The sequence below is a fragment of the Wyeomyia smithii genome, chromosome 3 (genome assembly GCF_029784165.1).
Source record: "Wyeomyia smithii strain HCP4-BCI-WySm-NY-G18 chromosome 3, ASM2978416v1, whole genome shotgun sequence".
Lineage (NCBI taxonomy): Eukaryota > Metazoa > Arthropoda > Insecta > Diptera > Culicidae > Wyeomyia > Wyeomyia smithii.
In genome coordinates, this window is record NC_073696.1 from 211,878,995 (window position 1) to 211,897,285 (window position 18,291).

At 36.8% G+C, this 18,291-nt stretch overlaps 2 protein-coding genes across 5 annotated transcripts in view; one reads left to right on the forward strand and one right to left on the reverse strand.

The window, feature by feature from the left end:
- LOC129727718 (probable ATP-dependent RNA helicase DHX34) overlaps positions 1–10,221 on the forward strand; it is a 26,830-nt gene extending 16,609 nt beyond the window's left edge. The window contains exons 2-8 of the mRNA XM_055685809.1: positions 5,899–8,028; positions 8,089–8,283; positions 8,349–8,921; positions 8,979–9,390; positions 9,442–9,724; positions 9,786–9,907; positions 9,966–10,221. Of these exons, the coding sequence (XP_055541784.1) occupies positions 5,902–8,028; positions 8,089–8,283; positions 8,349–8,921; positions 8,979–9,390; positions 9,442–9,724; positions 9,786–9,907; positions 9,966–10,153 (3,900 nt within the window). The 5' untranslated portion in view covers positions 5,899–5,901 and the 3' untranslated portion in view covers positions 10,154–10,221. The remainder of the gene's footprint in view (positions 1–5,898; positions 8,029–8,088; positions 8,284–8,348; positions 8,922–8,978; positions 9,391–9,441; positions 9,725–9,785; positions 9,908–9,965) is intronic.
- The window catches only part of LOC129727720 (nuclear receptor subfamily 2 group E member 1-like), a 27,002-nt gene continuing 18,883 nt past the window's right edge, over positions 10,173–18,291 (reverse strand). For 3 of the 4 annotated variants that reach the window (XM_055685815.1, XM_055685814.1, XM_055685812.1), the window contains exons 4-5: positions 10,680–11,324; positions 10,174–10,620 (exon numbers count right to left, since the gene is read on the reverse strand). In XM_055685815.1, the coding sequence (XP_055541790.1) occupies positions 10,277–10,620; positions 10,680–11,324 (989 nt within the window). In that variant the 3' untranslated portion in view covers positions 10,174–10,276. Of the gene's footprint in view, positions 10,621–10,679; positions 11,325–18,291 lie in introns of all 4 variants that reach the window. The other variant, XM_055685813.1, reaches the window with a different exon arrangement.

The following is an 18,291-nucleotide window of genomic DNA, read 5'->3' on the forward strand; positions in this document are numbered from 1 at the left end:
AGCACATGCTTTGTATAATGTGCGTGTAAAGTGGGAAATTTATAGGAAGTATGGCGGAGGTGAAAAGCATATCACTCAATGCCGTACTTGCCAACGTTATGGCCATGGTTCCAAATTCTGTAACATGGACCAAAAATGTCTTAATTGTGGAGACTCTTCTCACAAAAAGGACACATGTCCTGTAAAAGAGAGTAAAAATTTTCGCTGTGCGAATTGTAACGGCAACCATATGTCAAATTTTTATCAATGCCCAGTCCGTTTAGCAATTGTTAAGGCAAGGTAAACAAAATTCAATTTCTCAATTAAAACCAACTTCAAAACAAAATTCTCCAAGCGTACCAGTGACGCATAGTTTACCTACTCCTTTGCATACCCGTTTAACTTATGCACAGGTTACAGGTAGTTCGAACATTATACCGCCTAGTGTTGGTAGTTCGAAAATGACCGTTAATATGGGTAAGCAAATCACGCTAGAAAATAATTGTACACCTGTTACTCCAGCTAATATTGCTGCCGAAAATATTTTTTCTAATGTCAACTGCCTGGGGCCTATTACGGCAGGTAAACTTTCTTTTTTGCAACAGGCAATGTTCGATCTTATGAACACCATGTTGCAGGCAAAATCAATGTTTGAAGCCATTCAAATAGGCACAAATTTTACTATTAAAATTGTTTCTAATTTAAAATTTAGCAATGATTTTAAATAAAACAATTAAAATATTAAATTGGAATGCTCGCTCATTGAAGGCCAATGAGAATGAGCTTTTTAATTTTTTAACAGTAAGTAATGTGCATATTGCAATTATTACTGAAACATTTTTGAAACCTAACATAAAATTAAAATATGATCCCAATTACGTGGTTCATAGATATGATAGGATTCAGGGTTCCGGCGGTGGAGTTGCAATTGTTATTCATCGCCGAATCAAACATCGTGCTCTTCCCCATCTTGAGACGAAAGTTATTGAAACTTTGGGAATTGAAGTTCAAACTGAACTTGGGATTTTATTTATTGCCGCAGCATATTTACCATTTCAATGCACACGCGAGCTCAAAAATTATTTTAAAGGTAATTTACAAAAACTCACCAGAAATCGTTCGAAATTTTTCATAATCGGCGATTTTAACGCTAAACATCGTTCATGGAATAATTCTCAAAGTAATTCCAATGGCAAAATTTTATTCAATGATTGTTCTTCAGGATACTATTCTATTTTGTCTCCGAATAGTCCTACATGCTTTTCTTCTGTAAGAAACCCTTCAACAATTGATTTGGTGCTAACAGATCAAAGTCATGTATGTAGTGATTTGATCACACATGCTGACTTTGATTCTGACCATCTTCCAATAACTTTTTCTTTATCACATGAATCAGTTTTAAACCCTATGAGCTCTGTTTTTAATTATAACAAGGCTAATTAGGAAAGATACAAAACTCATATTGAGAGAAATTTTAATAATGAGCTTGATTTGCAAAACGAAGTGAATATTGATTCCGCTTTGGAAGCATTAAAATGTGCAATTGTTGATGCCAGGAATTATTCTGTTCCAAAGGCTCAAGTGAAATTTGATTCATCAATAATTGACGAAAATCTTCAACTTCTAATTCGTTTGAAAAATGTCCGCAGACGTCAATATCAACGTTCTCGTGACCCTGTTTTTAAAACTATTTATAAGGATTTACAGAAAGAGATTAAGCATAGATTTACTCTTCTGAGAAATCAAAATTTTGAGACTAAAGTTGAAAAATTGAAACCATATTCAAAACCATTTTGGAAGCTGTCGAAGATTCTTAAGAAACCTTCAAAGCCTATTCCTGTTTTAAAAGATGGTGAACGTTTTCTTGTATCCAATGAACAAAAGGCTCAAAGACTTGCTCAGCAGTTTGAGAGTGTTCATAACTCAAATTTGAATTTTGTGAGTCCAATTGAAAATGAAGTCACACGTCAATTTGATTTAATTTCTTCCCAGAATTTTTTACCTGCAGAAATAATTGAAACTAACTTGAATGAGATTAAATCAATTATTAAAAATTTCAAAAATATGAAAGCACCTGGTAACGATGGAATCTTTAATATATTAATCAAACATCTCCCTTAGAGCACAGTGGAATTTTTAGTGAAAATTTTCAATTGCTGCTTCAAAATTGCATATTTTCCCAAATTATGGAAAAATGCAAAAATTACTCCCATTTTAAAACCGGATAAGAACCCAGCTGAAGTTTCAAGTTATCGACCAATCAGTTTGCTTTCTTCAATAAGTAAACTGTTTGAGAGAATTATTCTTAACAGAATGATGTCACACATCAACGAAAATTCAATTTTTGCAAATGAACAGTTTGGATTTCGCCATGGGCATTCCACAACTCATCAATTGCTCAGAGTTACTAATATGATACGAGCTAACAAATCTGAAGGTTATTCCACTGGAGCTGCTCTTTTAGACATAGAAAAAGCATTCGACAGTGTTTGGCATAAAGGTTTGATTGCGAAATTGCAAACTTTTAATTTTCCAATTTTCCTAATCAAAATTTTAAAAAATTATCTTACTGATCGAACTCTGCAGGTTGTCTATCAGAATTCAAAATCTGATAGATTTCCCGTCAGAGCAGGTGTACCTCAAGGTTCAGTCTTGGGTCCAGTCCTGTACAACATATTCACTTCAGATCTTCCTGATTTGCCTCCAGGATGCACAAAGTCATTGTTCTGCGATGACACAAGCATTTCCGTAAAAGGAAAAAGTCTTCGTGTCATATGCAGTCGATTGCAGAAAAGTTTAGATATTTTTTCTTCCTACTTGCAAAAGTGGAAAATCTCTCCCAATGCTTCTAAAACTCAAATGATAATTTTTCCGCATAAGCCTAGGGCTTCTTTCCTCAAGCCAAACAATAATCACGTTGTCAAGATGAATGGGGTTATTTTAGGTTGGTCCGACAAGGTTAAGTACTTGGGACTAATTTATGATAAAAAACTTATTTTCAAAGAGCACATTGAGAGTATACAAGCCAAGTGCATCAAATATACGAGATGTTTATATCCTCTCATTAACAGGAATTCTAAACTTTGTTTAAAGAACAAACTTTTGATTTACAAACAAATTTTTAGACCAGCAATGCTTTATGCTGTACCGATCTGGTCAAGTTGCTGTTCAACAAGGAAGAAAACGCTCCAAAGGATTCAGAATAAAATTCTGAAAATGATTTTGAAGCGTCCTCCTTGGTTTGGTACACTCGAATTACATAGACTTACTGGTGTTGAACCATTAGAAGCTATGTCAAATAAAATTATTAACAATTTTCGACAAAAATCGTTGCAATCCTCAATTGCTACGATAAGCTCTCTTTATAGCCAATAAGTTAGCAATTAAGTTAGTTGTAAGTTTACTTCCCCTTTTCTGACAAGTAGGTTTAAATCCCTACGAATGATAAGTCCTAATTGCGAAAGCAAACAAATCCTAACAATTAAAATTACAAATTTCTAACAGTGTTGAGAAGTCACCATTTGTGATTGGACACACATACTCATTATTTACTAATATTTATCATAAATACTTAAGCTACTAACAAATCCCCCCTTAAAAAAAAAAAAATCCTCAAATGAAAGCACTTCTTCAGAATAAACACACACAAGCTTACGACGTATTTCGTGTGGTGATCAAATTATCAACATTCAAATTGGTTTCACTTCGTCATGGGTAAACAATCAGTGTAAATGATGTGAGTATTGAGCTAAACTAAGTTCGAAACGCTCAAAACTACATGCACACTAGCGCCGCTTTCGGCTGAATTCCGCACTATACTATCCGCCAATTACAAGCCCTTGAATTCTTGAGTAACTTTACTGAAAATCGCAACTCTTTAAATGGTAGGATTATTAAGCTAAATAGCACTCAAAACACTCAAAACTTCATACACACTAGCGCTGCGTTGTGGCTAAATTCCGAACTAAACTCTCCTCCAGTCACAAGCCCTCGACCTCCTAAGCAACTTTGCTGAAAACCATAACTCTCTAGGTTTTCAGAGTCAAGGTTACATTGATCTGCCCATATCAAGTGATGCTAAACTTTTTGGGGTGTTGCAATATTCAAACTTGGTGTTGCAATACTCAGTAAAGCGATTCCAAACTGATGACGGGTAGTGTATATTATGGTTTTTGATTCAGCTCACTTTAAACAATGTTTACTATATTTAACGCATACGTTATATACTTAAGTCAAATCAAATACATTCAAAATAATTTGTGTTTCTTTCAATGATGTTTTTTAAACGCCAATAATTTAATTATATAAAAGTCAAGATGTAGGTTCCACCATAACTCTGGAATGCATGTACCGATTCTCACCAAACTTGGCATACGGACAGACTAACAGACATAACGCTTTGAACTTACTTTCAGTGGAATCATCGTTCGGACGATACAAATCTTTCACGTTAGTAACACTGGTATCATCTGCTGCTGTGTTCGCTCTGCGTAAAATATATTTCGACATCAGCGCTAGCATACGTGCATGTGTCAAACTGGGAACCACAAAATATGTATGAGGTTGCATGACAGCGCCACAGACGGTCGCGTGATTACTCGATTGAAATGATTGTTTTTTGTGGCGGTGCAGCTAGGTTCCAGTGTTGCGTCTGTTAGTCTGTGGTATACATGTTTTCTATACAATGGCCATTTTCATAAACGTATTCGTCTTAATTGATAAGGAAGTCCAGATTTTTTTGTGCATTATGGAAACTTCTAGAAAGAAATCTATGAGCATAAATGTGTCATGCCTAGAGAACCGGAACATGATTTACAAATCCAAGATCCCGGCTTCTTAAACTTTTATCTAATTGCAACTTTTGGTTGTGCTATAGGGTAACGGGGGTATTTTGGCCCACATGCATATTTTGGCCCACTCGTTAACATTTTACGCATTTTATCTGATAAATTCATTGAATATTAGAAAACTATGCATGCATCATTTGAATAACACACCTAAGAATCAAACTACACTATAATTTTCGGGAAAAAACTGACTCTAGCAAGCATTATTTTGGAATTAGTTCATACATATTCAAAGTCATGGCTAAGTCAACCCAATACCAAGAGGAAGTGGTAATATATAGTCAACGTCCGGAAGCTATTGTAACAAATAGGTATGCTTTCGAAGCAATTCGTTGTTGTAGTAACTTCAACAAAATATCATAGAAACAGTTTGCATACTCTAACAAGTTGGAAAAAGGTAAAACAGTAATTTAAGGCATGGCCGAAATGTGTAAGTCTCTTTCTAAGGCGAATATATTTTGGCCATGCCATGTTTTGACAGCGATTTGTTTGCCATTCGGCAGCTCCGCGCTGAACAAAGAAACAGCTTGTGACCATTTACAGGTAATTACTTCTTAATTTATCACATTTAACGATATGAAATTGGCTGATAATGCCTGTCAAACCGCTATAAACCTTATCTTTTCATTTTTAGATGCCTTAAATCGCAGCAGAAGGATGTCCTACTCAAACCCACTATTTCTGCTCTAAAAATACCGATGATGATCTGAAACATAAATATCCCGAAATGTTTCCATACACGGCTCTAAGTATAGAGATGGGCCAAAATAAAAATTTGGTGGACCAAAATATGTTTTTAGTACTTCGTAGAAATTGTGATATTTCTAGGATATTTTTCAATATATTGCATTGTTGAACGATGTATGTTAAAATAGACACTTAGCTCTTGGTATGGTATGATAGAGTAAGTTGTAATGTAGAAAAATTGTGTTTGTTTTTAATAAATTGTGCGATCACTTCCCAAAGCTGGCCAAAATACCCCCGTTACCCTACCTAACGAAACTAGAAAATTAGATAATATTTTTGTTTGCTTTAATTAAGCGTTGATTAAATTTCGAACTTTACGATACAGAACATGAGCTATCCGAGACGACGTACAACTGAAAACTATGAACCGGATTGGGAAGAACGGGAACCCATATCTTCACGGTACTATAGAGAGGATCGAAGGGATAGACGGAAAGAGCGTTCTTCTAGTCCTGAACACAACCCCGACATAAGAAGTCCCGGTACTAGCTATCAGCATCGATACCGATCAAGTGATCATACGTCTTCCCACAAGCATCGATCAAGCCCGGAACGAACCGCAAGTTACTATAAAGACAAAACGGATGATCGTAGGAGTCGATTAGAAAGATATCGCAGTTCGGAGCGAGCTTCTAGTTACAGCAGTAAAAAGAGACATCGAGACCGATCTGACAGTTTGGAAAAATCATTTCGAAACGATAATAAGAGACCGAGGCAACGGGGAAATAGTGAAGATGATCTTACGGATTCACCCTCAATACAACAGCAGGGCGAAGCCGCTGTAACGGAAGAAGAAACCAATCTGATCAATTTTTCGTTTATGAATTATAAAAGCGCACTTAATCGAGTCCTTCTTGGTTATTGCAGCCGTGACCAACTTGTCAAGGATTCCAATGACTTCTGGTTGTTTCTGAACAAATACGAAGCACTGCTCAAACGAAGCGGTCAATGTATTTTACCAAAACCGTTGGATGAAACTGAAGTAAAAAGCGACGAAATGATACGGTCGGAATACAACAAAGCGTACTGCGTATCAATGTCGTTCACATTCCCATTCGAAGAAATGTACAGTAGACTACCACAAACTGAAGAAGGTTATAAAATTAGTCCTCTAAAGCTAAAGCAATTTCTGCAGATCGTTCTGCACTACCTTGAGTTTCGGCAAAAGGAACGGTACAATAAATTGCGAAAGTTGCGACAGGCCCAAGCTAATCTTCCCGTAGCAAAGTACCGTGAGGAGATTGTGGCAGCTGTTCAGAACGAAAAGGTGGTAATTCTTGCCGGTGATACGGGTTGTGGAAAGTCCACGCAAGTGCCACAATATCTGCATCATGCTGGTTTCAAAAAAATAGCTTGCACCCAACCGAGGCGCATTGCCTGTATATCGTTGTCAAAGCGAGTGGCTCATGAGATGCTCTGCGAGTATGGAACTGAGGTCGGTTATCAGATCCGGTTCGAGAGAACAAAATCTACACATACCAATATCCTGTTTATAACTGAAGGACTTTTGCTGCGTCAGCTGGCTGCGGAGGAAACACTCTCCCAGTACTCAGTTATTATACTTGATGAAATACATGAGAGACATTTGCATGGGGACTTTCTTCTTGGTATTACCAAGTGTTTGATCAGAGCTTGTCCAGATGTTAAGCTGGTTTTAATGTCTGCTACGATAAACATCAAATTGTTTGGAGATTATTTTGCTGAAGAAAGCGCGCATATCATAGAAGTTCCCGGGCGACTGTTTCCAATCAAGCTTCACTATATGCCACAAGTTCAAGATAACGCCCCTCCAGTTGGTACAAGTAAACACAAGTCAAAAACCAGCGATCGGTTAAGCCCGGATCCGTACCTGCAAATATTACAGCTGATTGATCAGAAATACCCACCCACGGAAAAAGGGGATGTTCTCATTTTTCTTAGTGGTTTGAATGAGATCACAACCATCGTAGATGCTGTCAAAGAGTATGCAGAAAAAGCCAAAAACTGGATTATTTTACCGCTGCACAGCACACTGTCAATCGCCGAACAAGATAAAGTATTTGACTACGCACCTGAAGGTATGCGGAAATGCATTATCTCTACTAACATCGCTGAAACCTCGGTGACCATTGATGGAATTCGGTTCGTTATTGATTCTGGCAAAGTCAAGGAAATGAGTTACGATCCGACCACCAAAATGCAGCGCCTGAAGGAATTTTGGATTTCCAAGGCTTCGGCCGAGCAACGCAAAGGAAGAGCGGGTCGTACTGGGCCGGGAATCTGTTATCGATTGTATTCGGAGAAGCAGTTTCACGACTTCGAATCCTTCACTACTGCAGAAATTTTAAAAGTACCTTTGGAATCGCTGCTGTTGCAAATGATCTCGATGGGGTTGCCAGATGCAAGGTTATTTCCCTTTGTGGAGCCGCCATTATCGGAAAGCATAGAGAATGCGATCACGAATTTGAAACAGCATGTACGTTGTTGGGTATGTTTTTTGACGTGTATGTTGAAATTAATGTTGCGTACGTTTTAGGAGGCACTAACAGCGAATGAAAAGTTAACCCCTTTGGGTATAGCGTTAGCCAAGATACCCGTTGATATTGGAATCGGCAAGATGCTGCTAATGGGATGTGTTTTTCAGCAGTTGCAACCGGTGCTCACTTTGGCTGCGGCTTTGAGTGTCCAGACGCCGTTCACTAATCGAGCCTTTCGCGAAGCTGAGTGTGAGGTAAGTTTATTGTTAGACCAAGGTAGTTTCCTAGTTATGCTTAGAAATATTCCACCAATTTGCAGCGTGCTCTACGGTCCCTTGAATCGGACCACGGTGATCCGATTACCCTATTGAATGCATATAAAGAATGGTTGGAGTTGAAGCAAACTCGTAACGACTATAGAAAAGATGAACAGAGAGAAAGTACCAAGAGTTGGTGCCGCAGGCGAGGACTGGAGGAGCAACGGTTCTATGAAATCACCAAGCTTCGCAATCAATTTCAAGAGTTGCTGCAGGATTGTGGCTTGATGGAGAGTTCCGCTGGATCGGAAAATATGACCAGTGCCGAGCGTGCCATCCGACACGGTGAGCTAAGGCAGTTAAAAGAGCTGCGAAAAGCACACAAAATGGAAGCTCCCCGGAGACGACAGCTGCTGAAATCAGATCCTTGGGGCTTGGGGGATGACGAGGAAGATGACGGAAAAATTGACATTCGAGATGTTGAGTTCCGAATGAATCTCGATTCGTCCAAACTACAGAACTTGGTTAGTGGAGCAACGGCTTGCAGTTACAGAGATTTGATGACGCTTAAATTAATATTAGTCAGTGGATTGTACCCGCAGGTTGCCATTGCTGATGATTACAACTACTGCAAGGTAACTACTTTATGCTTGTTCAAAATCCGTAAATTAGATATCGTTGGTATTTTACAGGGACCTAACGAGCAATTCTTTCATACGCAAACCAAGCCTTATGCCACTCTTCATCCGATGGGATTTTTTGCCAATAATGTGCAAGTTTTACAACTCACCGACAACGATATTATCGAAAAGTCCGGATCGTATAAATCTCGTCAACCGCTCAGTTCCAAACATCAAATTCTTTGTTACCTAACGTTATTGGAAACCAATAAAACCTATTTGATGAATACTCTTCGAATGCCGGCAGCTCAAACATTGCTGCTTTTTGGGCATACAATTGATAGCAATCTGACTTTCTCACGGATAATTTGTGACTCGTGGCTATGTTTGGATTTTCCTTCCCCAGAAACTGGCCAGATATTGCTGTACAAGGCGTCCAAACTAAAACGTTTATGGAACCAGCTGCTAGTGGAAAAACTGAAGGGTAAGAGTTAAAACATTACTAATAACGAAATTGCTGATGGTATCATTCTAGTACTAACGGTGACTGCGGATGAGGAACTAACAAAGTCTCAACGGGAGAAATCGATAGAACAGATGAACTATGAACTTTGGCATGATCTAGCTCAATTTATGAACACTGAAGTTTGCTACACCATTAAAAGGTTGCTTCCAGCAGACGTGAAAACATTGTACAAAGGCTCCTCAATAGTAGAACCATTAGATTTAGATCCTAACCCATTCGCAGAGGACTTTGTTCCTATAGCAAACGATGTCAAGGGAGGGATGTACATCACAGAGAATATTGTGTATGCCTGGTAAAGTAGACTTTATAGATTCTAGTGAATACGTAATAGTGAAATAATCTGTCTATTGCAGTGTAACAGAGACTGATTGGAGTATGCAAATGTACGATGATATAATATCCAATGACTGGGAGTGCAGTAGGTGTTCTTGTACCTACAATTTAACTGGGATGCAAAAGTTACAGCATCAAATGGGTAAGTTGATCCCTAAACCTCGTTGATAAAACTTTATTGCATAATTTATTATTTTTAGTGTGCAAATCAACCCTTACTGAAGAGACCGAATCGCAGCCACAGGAACCTGCTAAAAGTGGCAAGCATAAACCAAATTCCAAAAAGTTCGATTGTCCCATTTGTGAAACTACACTTAATCTCACAGCAATCGAAATCTTGAAACATAAGAAATCCTGCACCAAAACAGTTAAAGAGGAGACCCCATAAGTAGAATGGTTAAATTTATTAGCAATTTTTATTAAGCCTAATAAAATCACATTCAACGGCTACTGCAATATGACTAGTGTGATACTTGAAGTCTTACTTTACACTTTACGCTACTACGGGTCTTCATGTTTTCATCAAATCTAGTAGCAATCGTTCGATGGCTACTTCACCTACAGTTTTTCGGAACAACATTTCTTGCAAAAGTTTCGGATTCGCTGCAGATTTGATGCTAGGTAATAGCAGCAAAAGATGACCTAGTCTAACTCCACCGCATTTTTCATGCAACAGACCAATGGTTTGATCCTGTAGTAGGAGAATCTCGTGTGTCGAATACAGATTAGGATGGTCGGAACGAAACAGGATCAGGGCCTTCAGGCAGGCTGCCTCACGATAGTCCACTCTTGCTGCAGTAAACTGCTGAATGGCTGCTTGTAGACGGCATGCTGATGGGTTGCGGGCGATAAATTCTGTTTCAAAATAGAAAAATGTAATTGATTCCGCAAACTGTTTTTTAATAACTATTTACCTGCATCAATCGGCAATCCCCATTGTGCGGACGTGATAACAAAAAGCTCGGCCCAGGATTCCTCTAGCAATACCTTTTGATCTGTGACAGGCAGCTGAAGAAATGATGGCACTGATTTGGCCCATTTGACTGCCAGAAACAGTAACTTGGCTGCCGTTTCGAAAAGAATATCGGATTCCGTTTTTTCGTTCGTCGCACTTGGTGCTGATGGAAGGCCGACACTTTCCTCGGAGCTGCTCACTTCGTTCTCTTTGGCGACAACTGAGCCGGAATTGAGGATGGAGCTGATAGAGTGCACGGGTGGCGATTGCAACGGTGTCATGTCGCCGGTGATTTTGCTAAATATCGTTTCCGAGAGGCTTTTGTCCGCTGATGGTTTGAGATTCGGTACCGATGGAATTGCGGATGCACCAAATGCCGTCGGCGGGAAGTGATCGAACATCGTTGTTCCCCCGTAATGCTGCATGTACCGGGTCTGATCCATGGGGGTGAACGCTGACGAAGCAGTTATGTGAAGGGGAAGGGGAAAGAAGAGATTTGTCTGAGGAATTGTGAAAGGACGGGAAGCGTAGAAATCGGATGGATTTATGCCGTTGATAGCGCTAAAAGGCGCACAGTTGCGGGGAGCACGCTCGTGCTGTACAGCTGAAAAAAGAAAGTGTACTTCCGGTTAGTTTCTACTTGATGTGGTATTGTATAATATAAGGGTAGATGGTGGGGATGGTGGCGGTGACACAATGACTTCGAAGAGTTAACGATGGCATCAGTGGCAGCCGTTCAGTTTCCCACGAGAAACCCCGTCCAAACTGTTTCACCTCACGACTGTGTAGTTTCTTTTCAAGCGACTAAAATGCATGATTTTTTTCCGTTTTGTATGTTCGAAATATATTCTGAATTTTTATTAGATGTTATTTTGTTGGTCCTAATTTGTATGTTCCGGAAATTCGAACTTTTTAAAAAAAATACTTTGAGATATTACCAGATCTCTAAGTTTTGTGCATTTTCAAAACATTTTGCATCAAAACAGAATATTTAACATTTTAGAACGAACATTTCATGAACTAAATGCTGTATTCTTTTTGTCGGTCAAAAAAGTGAAACTTAGACCCCTTTGAAGCACGACATCCCGAAGTTCAATTAACCCTAGGAAGATAGTCTGCGTCAATTTAACTCCTCGCTTTCAGTAACATTGCTCTCTTCTTTTTCAAATAGTGCGAATCCGTTTTTGTTTTTCAAAAAACTGAATCGGTTACGTATCGATATTTTAACACCGTAATGATCACTCAATAATAAATTTTGAATAAAAACTTGCATTTTAAATGATTTAAAATTCATGCATCAATTTAACGCCAGAAAAAATATCTCTCCAGGGTTAAACTAAAATTTTGCATCTATAGAAATCTTTTTTCGAGAAGACGAATCTTCTAAATCCAAAGGTCATCCTAATAAAAGCAACAGTAGGTTAAATGGGTGAAATGATTCAAGTTTTTCTTTCTCACATTTTCATTCTATTCACCTTTTTATTTTTTTGTCTCTTGAGAACATATTTTTTGATAATTTATCACATTTTCTGAAACCGGAATAAAAAAATTAAGTAATTAAGGACTGGTTTCTGGAGAATGACCAACACGATGAATAATAAAAAAGCAATAAATATGCACATGAAATAAAATGTCGCATATTTTTTCAACCTGCACATTTTATCGAAGTTTTTTCAGCTCTTATTTTAACCCTTAATTGCGCACGATGTTAAAAGTTCATCTAAACAAATAAAATCTTTGTATAATAGGTTTGCTACATATTCAGTCCTTTCAGCTGATAAAAAGCTTCCAGCTGATATATTTTCTTTATTGAAGCGTAGATGACTTTTTTTTACAAGTGTATATTACTTTTGCAATGCTTTGCTAGTGTTGAAAAAATATTCAGTGAAAAAAATCATGCATAACCCTGTGCTATTTTTGTTTTTTTAATTTTTGAGTTAGGTTACTTGTGAAATCAACTACTTACTGTACTATTTACAAAACATGCTTTTCACTACATTTAAAAGTAATCTTTCTACTTTTTTTCAAACACACGAAGAGCTAAAAGAGGTTTACACTCTTTTCATTAAAGCTTAATTGGTTCATCCAATTTATAGTACAGAAAAACACAAGTTATGTTTCGACCTAACAATAAAATTCCGTAATTTTACGAGAAGTTTAATTTTCTCAGTATTTTTTCTCATCTAGGCATTTGTACATGTGATAAACAAATTCTTGTAGTTCATAGTCACAGCAATCAAAATGCATTGTAGCTATGTTTACCTTGTTATTTTTTTTAAAAAAAGGTAATAAGATCGGTCGAAAAACGCCAAATAGATCTAAGGTCCGGAGAGCCGAGCCATATATACCATTCGACTTAGCTCGACGAACTGAGCAATGTCTGTTCGTGTGTATGTGTGTGTTTATTAGAGTGGCAATGACTGCATGGAAAAAATTTCATCATCGAATTCCAAAAATCAAAGTTGTGATTTTTCGACTCTAGAAAATCTACCAAGGGGGCAATACATGAAATTTGATAAAACATAACATTTTTTCAATGCCAAATGACCTAAAAATGCATAAAACATCGAATCATTTCAACATTATCTCGAAACAAAAATTTTGGCCGGATATCGACCTTCTAGGACCATTTTCTGGAGAGCCAAAGGCTTAATACGGAATATTCCAAAACTGGCTTCTGATCATTTTCAGAACTCGTTCCGAACTAGATGTAAATTATTTTAAGGTTCATAAGGTATCTCAAACTTGATTTTCATTAGGGTGGATTTTTTACTAGGGTGGTTCAAAAAACAATTAAAATGTTTCGATTTTCCCAATGTCATGTCCCCACTTGGTAGATATTCGAGGGTCCGGAAATCACAACTTTGAGTGCTTTGAGGTACCCCTAAATCATGTCTGATTGAGTTGAAATTTGCACAGATTATTTTTTGGGTCAATAAACAAAATGTACATGGTCGGTTTTCGAAATGGCCCTTTTCGCTGCCACCCTAGTGTGTATGTATGTGACTCAAAATACTAACGCAACTTTTTTTATAGAACGTAATATCCGATTTTCATGATCATATACGCAAACGAAAAATACTGCGCTCCCCCAGAATGCTACCAAGTGGATTTTTAATTAGTGGCTTAGATTTGAAGATATAGATCAAAGGGTTGTTTATACCAGATTATACCAGATACCAGATCTAAATTTAAAAAAAATTGAAACTGGTATACGTTTTGGTCTATTTTTGTCACTTTTTGGAACAAGAAATAGATCGTTCAGGAACCCTTTGTACGCTACCAATAGGTGGGTAAAAGGTCATATTTCAATTGAATACCCCTTTTTTAGCTATTTCCATATGAGCGTTTTGCGAGTGTTGGAGAATAAACAAAACAAAGATTTTTCATGACAACTCCCAATTCGTTTTTGTGGCTTTTCTGAAAAAGAAAATGAATAGGATTGTCGTTTTTGGCTTCAAGGAAACCGACCAGCAAATAGGGGAAATCTCGAAAACTATAACTGCAGGTTCAACTAATTGGTTTGCAACCATCATCCGCCAGGATGACAAATATGTTGGCTATTCGTTAATCGCCTTAATTGTAGTGGGACTTGAGGAGACCTCAAGAGGCCAGAAAAATGTTTCTCGAAGACAATGAACTGAAAACACTGAATATCCTCAAAACCAAACCCATTTTGAAAGATCGATGAGACGAAAATGGAAGATGAACATCCATGGAGCAATTCTCGCTGAAACCAGGCCACTAGGTGCACAAGGTCTTTCGAATTTGATATAAATGCACATATTAGTTAGGAATAGAGAAAAAATCATTATGCCATTTTTGTTTGATTGAATTTGTTGACCCCTCGGTCACCAAGGGGTGAAATAGTTTCTAGAAAAGTGGAAATTTTAACAATTCTTGATGTTTCATTTGAGCTATATCTCTAAAATTCGTCATGGAACCTACTACAAGTAGCACTTTTCTGTAAAGAGTAATGATAGGGCTCTCATTTGGAGTAATCAGAATTTTGGCCGCCATCTTGAATTTGGCCGCCATCTTGGATTATATAAGAAAAATGCAATTTTGGCTGTGTTCGCAACTACCGATTTTCGATCTGAGACAAGCATTGGAAAGCTGAGAAAAAAAGCTATAGGATGTTAACCTAGCAATTGAATGAATTTTCCGAACGAAGTTTCAAAATATCCAATGCCTTCCGTGCAATCAACGTAGTAGCCATATGCTGAGACCAAGTGGATGCGCATGTTATAACTCTACTAGAACAATATATATCGTAATGCAACTAATGTTAATTATGCAACTAGTACGCCCACACTATTTGCATTGAGATTAGTGAGAATAATATATGCAACACGCATGTTAGATTTTTTTTTTTATTAATATTTTAATTCTCCGAGCAAATTGAATAATTCACTCTACGTACATGTCAAAATTGTTTCTCATAAACGGGTTGTGGGTTATATTTATCTTTGAACTTACTTCCTTTTCCGTCAGTGTGAACGTACTTTTTTGATATGTGGGAAAAGATTTATCTTAGTACATAAAACAATATGGTGATGCAACAAAAAACAAGTACAGAATTATGGTCCAAAAAGGAAGATCAATGTTTTGTGATGTCAAACCCGTTCGGCATAGCAGTAGATCGGATGAATAATGACAATTTGCTATGTATAATAGAGAGATTGAATCTCATTTTGAATCGGCACCCTATAATTTTCAGAAAAATCTGCATACACTGAAGCCATTGCGACTTATAGCTTTTGAAGTGAAATAGCAGCTAAACTAATAAAGCTAGATGCTTGATGTCAAAGAACAACTTGAAGAGTGGATTTCAATGTTTGATTTAGTTAACAACAAAATCCATGTTTATCACACATTTCAGAGAAAAAATTGCAGTTTAGTTCTCAAAAAAAAAATTGATTTCACATTTGTTTCTTTCTAAGAGTTTCCTATTTTCTCTTCTAACGTAGATAATTGTTTAGGGGCCGTCCGCAGTGTGGACATTTACCAAACCACCTCTCCCCCTTCTCTTTGTCCACTTGGACATTTTTTTTACAGCGAAAAGTACCGTTTTTGCATGAAAAATAGGCCTCCCCAGGATTTTTCCATAGTTACGCCAATGCAGAAAATGCCTTAATATCCTCTGTCGGGGTAAAATTGAACAACAACAGTCCTTATAAAGACAACAAACAAGTTATTGAAGATTTAATATTTTCTCGTTTTGCACTGGAATAAAAAGTTAAATGTTATTTTAATCTGCATGTACTTTGACTGTTGAAACTTGTTTGCGTTGTATAGTGTTTTTTTTTTCATTCCTTTTCAGTGATGTATGTGCAAATTAAAATTCGGTAGCACAAAATTTTAAACATATTCAATACAAGTAAAGCAACAAACAACCTTATGTGGTTCTACGTCAACCTTGTGGTCGAGGCTTTGCATACAACCCTTGTGATTTTTTTTTTAATTTTGAGGGTGTTTTTCAAGTAAAACCGTACAATAAATAGCCATGCATGTATTTCTTTTGGAATATTCTTAGTAATTAAAAAAAAACTACCTAAGAAAAAAAAAATACACAAAATTACAGCTACAGACAATTGAAAAAAAAGTTACAAAAAATTGAAAAAAAAAATTATTGGGGAAATAGTATAGCGTAGAAATCATAACTAATGATTCAGACGTGGTGAAATAATTGTTTAATGAATTTGAATTTGCCGCAGGTAGGGTAACGGGGGTATTTTGGCCAGCTTTGGGAAGTGTTCGCACAGTTCATTAAAAACAAACACAATTTTTCAACATAAATACCTACTCTATTATACCATCGATAAAAGCTAAGTGTCTATTTTAATATACACCGTTCAACAATGCAATATATTGAAAAATATCCAAGAAATATCAAAATTTCTACGAAGTACTAAAAACTTATTTTGGTCCACCAAATTTTTACTTTGGCCCTCCTGTATATCTACAGACTTATATGGAAATAGTTCGGACTAAATGTATTTGATATCATCATCGGTATTTTTAGGGCAAAAATAGTGGATTTGAGGAGCACATCCTTCTGCTGTGAATTTTTGTAAATTTGAGGCATCTAAAAATGAAATGATTTGGCTTATAGCGGTTTGACAGGCATTCTCATCTAATTTCATATCGTTAAATCTGATAAATTAAGAAGTAATTACCTGTAAATTGTCACAAGCTGCTTCTTTGTTCTCGTGCAACGACCGAACGGTAATCAAAGAGATGTCAAAACTTGGTATGGCCAAAATATGTTTGCTTCAGAAAGAGGCAAACATATTTCGGCCATGCGTTTAACCACTTTTTCAACTTTTTCCAACATGTTAGAGTATACAAACTGTTTCTGCGACATTTTATTGATGTTACTACAACAACGAATTATTTCATAAGCATACATATTTGTTACAATAGCTTCTGCACGTTGACTTGTATATTACCAATTCCTTTTGACTTTGGGTTGACTCTGCCATGACTTTGAATATGTATGAACTAACTCCAAAATAACACTACCTAGAGCCAGTTTTTCGCCGAAAATTATAGTGTAGTATGATTCTTAGGTGTGTTATTCAATGTTGTATGCAAAGTTTTCTAATATTCATTGAAATTATCAGATAAAATGCGTATAATGTTACCGGGTGGACCAAAATATGCATGTGGGCCAAAATACCCCCGTTACCCTATTATGGTTAAAACTAGTGGTGGGCACCATTCCGCTAATTCGCTAATTAGCGACGCTAAAATTCAGTTAGCGATTTAGCGATTTCGCTAATTTTTGAGCTGGTTAGCGAAACTGTTAGCGTCGCTAAAATTTTGGCCTTCGAAACGCTAATCGCTAATTCGCTAAATTTGTGGAGAAGCGACAATAGAAATATATAGAAAAACTGTGGATTGCTGATGGCGTACGTAAATTGCTTCGAAAGATGAACATACTTTACTGCGAAAGTTACTTTTGTCAGTTTTTTTACCCTAGAATGGAGTTCCAGTTATCGTACAAGCCACAGGAGCATTTTGAAGAACAAGCACAAGGTCCCCGATCAGAAAGACAAAACAAAAATGTAACAGAAGCTGTTAGTTTGTTATAAAAAAAAACTTTCAGGTTGTGTTTCAAATTAGATCCCGTTAGGTGTTAAAATAACAGAAATTATAACAATAAATATTCTACTGATATCAAACCCATATCAAGTTTTGTTACTAACGTATCAGCTTTCTAACAAAATGAGATAGCATATGGAACAGTATAATAACAACCATTGTTATAAACTACAGGTTTTGATAGAGACGAAAAAATGTGAGATTTGTCTCAAAACAACTTTGTTTCAGGATTTGTTTTTAAAACTCATTCAGATTATTTTGATATCAAAAGCATATGGGAAAATACAAAATCGTATCAAATTATGTTATTTGTATCTCGTGTTGATAGAATTTTGTAATTTTCTTGTTATGCTCTTCTGATCGGGTCTAGATTGAATTTTTGGCACACCAAGAACTTTGGTAAATTGCAATGCGCTTGAAATTATGAGAACTTTGGTTCTACTTTTTCGATTCAGATAATAATT